At 44.7% G+C, this 9,878-nt stretch overlaps 1 protein-coding gene across 2 annotated transcripts; it reads right to left on the reverse strand.

Moving 5' to 3' along the window:
• Positions 1-2,194: 2,194 nt before the first annotated feature.
• On the reverse strand, positions 2,195-4,455 carry LOC103646135 (COBRA-like protein 7). Of its 2 annotated transcripts, none has more exons than XM_023301770.1 (6): positions 4,290-4,455; positions 4,077-4,165; positions 3,344-3,809; positions 3,068-3,213; positions 2,691-2,968; positions 2,195-2,600 (listed from the first exon to the last, which is right to left on the reverse strand). In XM_023301770.1, exons 1-6 carry the CDS (start codon positions 4,348-4,350, stop codon positions 2,315-2,317), a joined length of 1,326 nt encoding a protein of 441 aa, XP_023157538.1. In that variant the 5' UTR covers positions 4,351-4,455; the 3' UTR covers positions 2,195-2,314. The 2 variants fall into 2 exon arrangements, with proteins under 2 accessions (XP_023157538.1, XP_008669075.1); XM_008670853.2 differs by having other exon boundaries at positions 3,068-3,224.
• Between the last annotated feature and the right edge of the window lie 5,423 nt (positions 4,456-9,878).

Raw genomic sequence — 9,878 nt, forward strand, 5'->3', positions numbered from 1 at the left:
CCGAGCTGTGTTACCTCGGCGCCATAGCCTATGGCGCCGAGCAAAGGGTCCAAAAATGACATTAAAATTTTTTAGGGTCTAAACGTGATTTTTTTCCGAGAAAGGGTCAAAATGCAAAAAATGCAGCCGTGCCGCTGACTCGCGGCTCCATCTCCTCCATTGTTTTATACTCCCTCCGTTTCTTTTTATTAGTCGCTGGATAGTGTAATTTTGCACTATCCAGCGACTAATAAAAAGAAACGGAGGGAGTACAACAAAAAGGGCTCTGCGGAGATCACGTGGGGCAGATTGGCCAACTTCTCCGACGGGCGGCAAAGGCGCTATTCTTGCGGTGCCGCTCCTGCAGCTTTTCTTTTTCTCTTTCTTTTGTATATCAAACAAAGGTAGTAGATATGCGTATGCGCGTGTTGATTACAATCGTGAACTGCAAGCACAGTATACAATGAAGAACACGTATCCCATGTGTGAAAATTGGTGTGGTTGATGATGGGGTCGTTAAAGGAGAGTACTTTAATTCATCGACACAGACCGAGATTCAACACGGACAGATGAAAGGCACTTCTTTTTTTATTTTTTGCCCCTACTATCTCTTTTCCTATAACATGAGGCTGCAATCATTCCACTGGAACTGTGGTTTTCTTTCTTTTAATACGGATCGTTCACCCATCAAAGGTAGATTACACCCTTACGGTTTGATCGCATGTGTCTTTATTGCCATACCGCTTTCAACTCTTGGCTCTCCCGGACTTCTCACAACTACTGCTGTTGGAACGGCCCATTCACATCGGGTAGGCCGAACCAACGGAATAAACCACGGGGGATAATCAGGCCTTATGTGCAATCAGGATGAATGGCTCGTAGCCTTCGCCGATAATCAGTTACATTTGCGCAACTGTGCATACAAAATATATATATGCTCGTGTCATGAGTAGGAAAAAAACACAAGCAAAAATATTTTAGGTCTAGTTTAGAAACTCCATTTGTTTTCTTTCATTTTGAGGAATTGGAATCTTACTAATAGAATAGACTATTTTTTTTAGAATGTGACATTCCAATAATTTCTAAAGTTATCATATAAGATTATCTCAAATTCATGGGGTGAGAGATGGAAATTGATTTTATAAATTTACATGCTATTTTTTTCGATGTACAACTTATAACATACTCTTCTACTTGTTTCGCTATGACATAAATATAGTATATAATTATCTCTCTTATATGATTTAGGATAATATACAAATATATTACATATATAAATATATGAACTTAATTAGTTTTGTCTAAATTATAATTATTAAAATAGAATTCAATTCCAACGAAACAAACGGGACCTTAGGAAAATTGGAATCTCTCAAGAAAATGGTGTTTTCAAACTAGCCCTTAAAGATGTGTCTGAGGTTCTAAGCCAAGACTACACAAAAGCATGGTGATATCTATGGACTGAAGCAAAGACTTATCGTGCTATATCAGCATGGTCCAATGCATCTTATATGTATCTACCTTACTTCTTTGGCTCCAGTTTATAAGACGAACACACACAAAACAAGATTTGAACTTCACAATCTTTGGCCAGTAATTTAATACACAATTTTGAATCACTGTAACGAAGAGCAAAGTAGAGTGAAATGCACGGTCCACAGGCTTTCGGATCCGCATAAGGCCCACCCTGTGATACGTAACATACTGGCCGCACCCAGCAGCACGGCCCAATCGCACAACGTCGTAATAAGCCGTTGGAAGCCCTCTCTGGCTTGTGTCTAGTGACTAGAGTCTTGCGGTTTATTTGGGACAGTTTCAGTAATACAAATATGAATTTAGTTCTGGCTTTATTGTGGGACAGCTTCACTGGGGGATCTGAGATTCAATATATAAAAATTATTTAACTAACTCTCTAGCCCCCTATTGATTACTCCTAAACACATACTATGTTCCTCGCAAAAAATAAACATATATGTTGCCCCTGACGGTCTAAACAACCTCTGCACACCGAACATTAGTGCAATATGAGACACAAAGCAGCATAGCAATTGTGAGATTCCTTTTAAGGACCATTTGTGTGTTGTGTAGTAATCAATACCAAGCTGTGCTGTGGAATATGAGGCGCAACAAAAATAAAAGAAGAGAAATATAATAATAGTATATCCTATGGACTTCGTGCTGATGATATCATGAGAACCCATGGGGAGAACACATGGAGAGACGAGTAACGATTTAAAACAAAGAGAAACAATACTATGTACAGGAATTAATTTCAAGAAAAAAAAACCCAAATGTTAAAACGTATAAACGCTATTTATGCGGACAGCCTTGCTAGCTAGCAAGTTTCTGAAGCAAACGAGTCTACACCACAACGAAGAAGAGTAGCAGCAGGAAGCAAAAATGCCCCCGCAAAGCCGAGGCTCCGTTGGGCAGTACGGGGTACTGGTCCGCCGGCGGCATGACGCACTCTTGGCCGTTGAAGTAGACCCTCCGCGGGAACGCCCAGCCACCGGAATAGGTGAAGTCGCTCTCCTTCTCCAGGATCATCTCCGACTGCACGTTCCCGTCCTGCAGCAGCATCTCGTTGTAGTAACGTAACCCCCAGAACATCCCCGTGTCGTCTGCAAGAACCAATTGAGCCTCGCATCGCATCACAGTAGAGTAGACCCGCGATTATGCTACAGATTTGTGCTGCGGGCATGGTCACTTACTGTAGGCGCCGTACTCGACGAGAGGCCTGTAGTTGAAGCTGAACAGCTGCGTCAGGCTCCGCAGGTTGGGGTGCTGCAGCACCAGGTTCCAGTCGCTGTAGTTCCTCGCCAGGTTGTAGTTGGACACCGTCACCTTCACCCGCCAGTACTTGCGGTAGTTCGTCTTCACGTGCCAGTGCACCCGGATCGGGCACATGTGCTCGGAGCACCAGACGATCGGCGCCGACGACGGCTCGTCGTCGCCGACGGCCGGCAACCATGGTTGTTGTTGATCGACGCTGGAAGAAAGAAAGAAAGAAACACGATGTGCACGCACGGATCAGATCAGGAAGACGGATGGCGAGAGCGCAGGACAAGAATTGGCCGTGCGGGGCTACCTGACGCATTGTGGCGACGGTGGGGACCCTTGGCAGCCGCAGCTGCACCGCGGGCAATCTACGATCGTCTCGCTGTAGAAGGTCGTCATGGAGACGCAGCACGACGGCGCCGCCGACGCCCGGTACTGCGAGTACGAGCAGGTCACCTGCCATGTCACTGCACGGAGTTCAGCTCGATCCTCTGGTGGCGGTGGTGCATATATATGCACGAGAACGAACGCGGCCTGTCTTTAGTGACGACGACCAAAGAGACAAGAAGAAGAAAAAACGCCTTACGGAGCGCCTGGACGTAGCGGTTCTTGTCGACCTTGATCCTGGTCGGGGCCACCGTGGTCGCGTTGCTGCAGGTGTACCCCGGCACGCCCATGTCGAACTGCCACGGCTTCTCGGGCTCCTTGCCGCCGCTGTCCCTGGCGAGGGCGAACTCGCCGACCACCATCTGGAACGCGGCGGCGGACGTCAGGTCGCTCTGGACGAGAGACGACAGCACGCCGCCCCGGCAGCAGTTGGCGACCTGCATGTTGTACGGCGTGCCAGGCGGCAGGTCCACCATGACGGGCCGCTTCTGGCAGCAATGCGGGCGGCTGCCCCCGCTGCCGACGCGGGAGCAGTCGCCCTGCTCCGTCGTCTCCGCGCCCGTCGTGCTCCAGATGACCTCCTTGCCGGCCCAGCTCCAGCTCAGCCGCCACCCCGGACGCTCGATGTGTCGGTACATCTGGTAGTTGTGGATGCTCACCATGACCTACGCACGGAGCAAATCGATTGAGATCTTCTCTCCTTCGATCAGGAGACATGCTTAATCTCCAGACACACATGCGCGCTTAATCATGGAAGGGAGAAAGTGACGACTTGGAACGTGAAAACACACACACACACACTCTTCGTATCGGTAGCATTAACCAGTAAGGACAGGAAGAGATGAAGTCAGAATCTTTCTGGGTGTACATCAGCCGGAAGATTCAGTAAGATGGCGATATGCTAAAACTCACAAGAAAGCACGTATGCGCACCGTGTACGGGGTCATGCCCGCGACGTCGAGACTCTGAAAATCCCAGACGATCGTGATGTTCCCGTTCGGATCTATGGGGTCGTAGGCACCTGATTCAACGCGGACAAAACGATCAGCAGTAATCGCGGATTGCGCGGCCGTTTCTCGAGAACAGCAGGCAACGACGATGGAAACGCGCGCAGGAGCACGAAGAAGAAGAAGAAGAGAGATCACCTGTGAATCGGGAGGAGGAACAGCACATCAGGATTAGCAGGACGAAGACGAAGCGCCCCATCGTCCCGATCGGTCTGACTCCTCCGGAACCGATAGAATTGACGCCGAAAGATCCTCTCCGTATGAACGCGCTCAGCGTTCAGTTTCGCAGCAGACGAGCGTTCAGTTTAGCAATTATATGTATCAATTGGTTTGGCATAATAACAGAAGACAGCAAACAAATATTCATGTTATAGCCACATGTAATTTATTGTTAAAAAAGAGACCCATCAGAAAGTGCAAACTGCCAACAAGAAAATCTGTGCATGTGATAAATATGCAGATTGCAGTTATGTTCACAGTGTATGCAAAGCAAAATGACTAAACCAATCATAAAAAATCGCCGGTCGTACGACAAACAACAAAGGCGAGTACGACCTGGAACGACCTGGAACAGTAGGGATGCAAACAAGTCTGCAGCCTGAAAGAAAGCTCTACCACAATTCACGACGTCCATGATGCTCGCATAATGTCATAGTAGTAATAATATACCTGGGTAAAATTATCAGATAGTTCATCCCCTGTCCAGTATTCGATATAGTTTAGTAGAAAGAGGCCACACGAGGAGCTACATCAACCAGATGATAAAATGTCAAGATTAACAACAATGAATATTAATAGCAACACATAAGAATGTATGGTGTACCTATCTGTTTGCTTTGCATATTCCATTTCTATTTCTCTAAGTGGCCAAGAAGCAATTCGGAGGTCTGGCCACCTGTGATCTTTTAACTCCTTACGCTGAGATACCATATCAATTTGTCTTTGGAGTCCTTTTATCTTTATATTATTATAAAAACATAGAATTAGAAGTTGAGATTTTAAGTTAATAAGGGATTAGTAATTGTTGAGTTTGTATAAACTCACAGTGTCAATGAGGTCATTGCGACCGGATGATGTACCAAGTGAGTCGAGCACTTGTATCTCCATATTTCTTGCATTGATCACGACAAGATACCAGTGCATTTCTCGGATATTTATTGGAATAAACACCTACAAGTCAATTATAAATATTGCATAATAATACATGTAAACACTAACCGTGTAGATTGCAATATCGTATTTACCATGTCATGGTCTAGATAAAGTAAAACCCTTCTTTCAGCGCTAGTTATTTGTGCCATGTCTTTACTTGGATATAACTCATCTGTTTTAGTTTCAACATCACTGTCTCGCTTTAGAAAGTTGAACTGAAAAGCATTTTCTATGTGTACATGACCTCCAGATCGGCATTTTAGATGCTCTTGAGCTTTTATTAAATTTATGTAACAGTCTATCACCTGCAAGTATGTAAGTTATGGTTTAAAATACCAGGGTGAGTATCTTGGAAGTGTGGTGCTCTTAGCTAGTTGAGTTATCATGAATTACCTCATCACCTAGATATGCGTCCGGTTGAAATAGGCATTCCATCCACTTCCTTTCCACAAAGGCATCATCAATAAGCACGACTTCTACTCTTGGTTCACAAGGGATTTCTTTAATCCAATCGATGAGTGCAAGATCACCCTGCGTGCAAATATAATCTACGAACAAAACAGTCATGAGATCAAACACAAATCACTTGCAATAAAAACAATACAAATTGATCTGTAGTAGTCACCGATTTTTTTGGCTTGTTATGAGACAAGGACATTAGTAGAGATTCATCTATAGATAATGTATTATCTCTTTGGATGACTGTAAGTGCAACATTTTCCTCTTTAGATTCCATCCACGGGAGACAAAAACCTATAATCATTGTTACTATGTATTATTTGATACACGATTCAAATGTTTCTGCTATAATCAGCTAAACAATTTTACATGCATTAGTGATAACATAACAATGAACAATTAATATTGCAAATAAAATGATATAAACATATTGTAGAGGGGAGGCGGCGACAGTCTACAGTCAATCATTTGAATGCAGATTTACGTAACATTATTCTCCAGAGACTAACATACTGCACTTCAGTTATTAACTTCAATAAATATAAATAAAATGTGAGACTGGTTGTACAATTTTTGACCCCAATAAAATATGAAGCTGCATTCAACCTCAAATTATCCACAACCCGAAACATCCGCATATAGTGTTCACATACAGTGTTGGCCAAGTTCACAGACATTATACCAACAGAAATAAATTCACAGTCTAGCTACGGCGTAAGGACCTCCTTATAGACAATATTCTTTGTGTATGCTACACCATTTATTGTTGACTTCTTTTCCACCCCCTTCTTCATTTTATCATCAGTGACTGGAATTACAAGTACCTTCACATTCAATCGAGTTGTGGCCCTTGAGAGAGCAACATATAGCTGGCCATGAGAGAATACTAGTTCGGGCAAGTACACAGCAACATTAGGAATCGTCTATCCCTGAGACTTGTTAACAGTCATGGCGAAACTTAGTCTTACCGGAAACTGCTTCCTTTTAAAATGGAAAGGGAACACCTCGTCATCAGAAGGGCACAGGGGTATACGAGGCAAGAAAACCCGCATTCCAGCATGCTGAACAAGGACAATTTCAGCATCGATACTATTTTTTGGAAACCACGTACCACCAGCCGTTATCGTTGCAAAGTTTGTTAGCAGGGTCTATATTCCTAAGCAACATGATTGGGCACCCAATTTTGAGCTTCAGAACGTGCGGGGGTAGTCCATTAGGAGTCAGCGTGTTTAGGAATTCCGATGGATAATAGTTATTAGGATCATCCACCGCGGTGTCAAAGCTATGGTACATCATCTGCTCCCGTTGGAAACGATCGATCATCCTCATATTTATCATATCCACCCAGTCGTTCCGAGTAGTCAATATTGCTCTTGAAGTGATGTAGCTTGTATTAGACATGTTTTCGTTTAGACTGGGGTAAATGTCATCTATCAATCTGTCAAGGTCGCGGTCATCACCGGTATATGGCACACATTCCTCATCTGGAAGACGAACATCACCATCGTTGTTCACTTCCTCAGTTCCACCACCGACACGCAACAAATATTCTGCAAACCATGGGTCGCTCTTTGCTCTCATGTTGCGAACAAGCTTTAGGTGGCACATTGATTCCCATAGGTAAGAACTCCATGGAGAGGCAGCAACTATCTGAGCCCTTGACCCTTTACGTACAACAGGGAGTACTTTTCTAAAATCTCCCCCAAACACAATAGTCTTCCCACCAAAGGGTAGATCAGGGCGTCCCATGATATCACGCATGCTGTTGTCCAACGCTTCAATTGGTTGTCTCTTAGCCATTGATGCCTCGTCCCAAATAATGAGCGACGCTTTCTGTAGCAACTTTGATGTCCCACTTTGTTTCGTGAAGGTACATATAGCACCATCATCAATAGTAAGTGGCATCTTGAAGCGTGAATGGGCAGTTCTCCCACTAGGCATTATGGAAGCCGCAACCCCAGATGTAGCTGTTGCAACTGCAATCTTGTCCTGACTACGTAGCACCGCAAGCAATGCCTTATACAGATAAGTCTTTCCAGTACCACCAGGCCCATCCACAAAGAACACACCGCCATTACTGGTGTCAACAATAGATAAGATCTTTTCATAGGCAGACTTCTGCTCCTCATTTAGGGTTTCTTGCAAAGCAACATCTTCTGCCGTCGCCTCAATAATTTCCTCCTCGTAAATCTCTCTATCAATACCTTGTGAATCGTCATATCTATCGATGATAGCAGGGAGAGGGAATGTCTTTATGTCTTTACCCATTGACTGCAACATGTTTCTAATGTCAATCAAGACCATCTGCTGCAAATGGGTTTTGCTCTGAGTAATACGATGATAATCCTCGGACATTGTGTCAAGGTGTCTCTGCCACAATTCGGCCACATCATTTGGCTCGCAGAAAACCAGTATCGTTGCAAACAACCTCCGTAGCGCTGATGGCATTTGGTAAAGAGCAGCTTCATTGAGACACTCATCTATTGTGTTGTCTGCTTCAAGTAATCCCCTTCTTTGTGCTGCCTCACGAAACGATGGTAGTGTGTCACCGTCTACTGTCCTTAGATCCACATAGGAGGTAGCACCAGTCACATGATTTAGGAGGAGCCGAAGATAGAAGCGCTCCCCCTCAGATGGTAGAGCAGAGACGATTCTACCGACTTGTCCACCCGTATTTCGTTTCCTCCTTTGCCACACTTTGCCCTGCTGCCAAGTGTACCACTCAGGGAAGTCACGATACAGGATGCCCCGAGCCTCCTCGTATAGCTTATTCGCCTCAAAATATGTTGTAATCATTGACCTATCAGCACCTGGACGGTTGACGACTCGCTCGACCATTTGTCGCTCGTGAAACGTCACCATGTGCATGTTTGGAAGATGGAGTTGCAGCTGCATCACAGATGGAGAGTTCTGACTAAGATCAAATCCATATATCCTCCATAAGTCTTCCGGAGGAGTCACCCACCTTGCATCTCTATACTGTTGGATCTCATCTACATCACCATTTTCCTTACTCGCATCTCTCATAACAACAGACGCACGATCATGGCCTTTGTATATGTACTTGAACAGGTACTTAACAGCCTTGATGCTCCCACACGCCTCAACATTGATGTGACAGTTGAAGAGCCGAAGGAGGTAAGGGTTGTAAGGGACAACCCATCTATTGTCCAATTCACATCCTCGAACCTTTTCCTTACGCCATCGTCACGACGTCTGTAATTAGGATATGAATCCTTCCCTTGCATGGTTGCATCACGGAAATGCCGGGGGTATTGATTCTTGCATGATGCACGACCCTTAGTGCATGGGCAATTAGGGTTTAGCGACCCGCACGGGCCATGCATCATATGCTTGATAACCATCTTTCGTAGTTCAGGGTACCTGTTGGACGGGATCTCAGCTGAGATCAAAAGGTCATACTGTTCAGGGCACGTGAGCTTGTACTTCCTTTGCATGATGAGTAGAAAATGGGCATGTGGCAAACCTCGTTTATGAAATTCCACGACATAGACGTAGGCTCGGACTTTACCGAGAATATCATGTTTAGTCAACCTATGCTTTAGCTCCTGTAGTTTCGCATGAAAGACACGCACTACAAGATCCAGACGATCTTGCGGTGTCTGTCCAGGTAGAAGCTCTCTCCTTATCTCATCCCAGTTAGGGTTACATGTCATGGTAAGAAAGATGTCTGGTTTACCAAACTTCTGCACCAGAGCCATAGCATCCATATATCGACGTCTCATGTCACGAGGACCGCCAATAAACGATGGTGACAACACAGTTCGCTTTCCAACCTTCTCTCCTCTAACATCTCCATCTAACATGCTATCCACCAAGCCCTGGTATAGGTCTGCCCTTAACCGATCCTGGTTCTTACGTATGAAATCTAAACGGGAGCTCTCAATCTTAATGTATGTGTCGACCGCGAACTGCTGGAAAAGTCGTTTACCATGAAGTATTGGATTGAATACCCCTGGACGTATCTGAAATTTGTAGCAGTAGTAATCACGCACGAACACACATAGATGGGTAGGAGGTTCTGCATACGCAAGAATCGATTATTTAGTGATGCCGAAAACATATTTAATAATATGAACAACTTAGAAATTACAA

The sequence above is a fragment of the Zea mays genome, chromosome 2, assembly GCF_902167145.1.
Source record: "Zea mays cultivar B73 chromosome 2, Zm-B73-REFERENCE-NAM-5.0, whole genome shotgun sequence".
Taxonomy (NCBI): Eukaryota; Viridiplantae; Streptophyta; class Magnoliopsida; order Poales; family Poaceae; genus Zea; species Zea mays.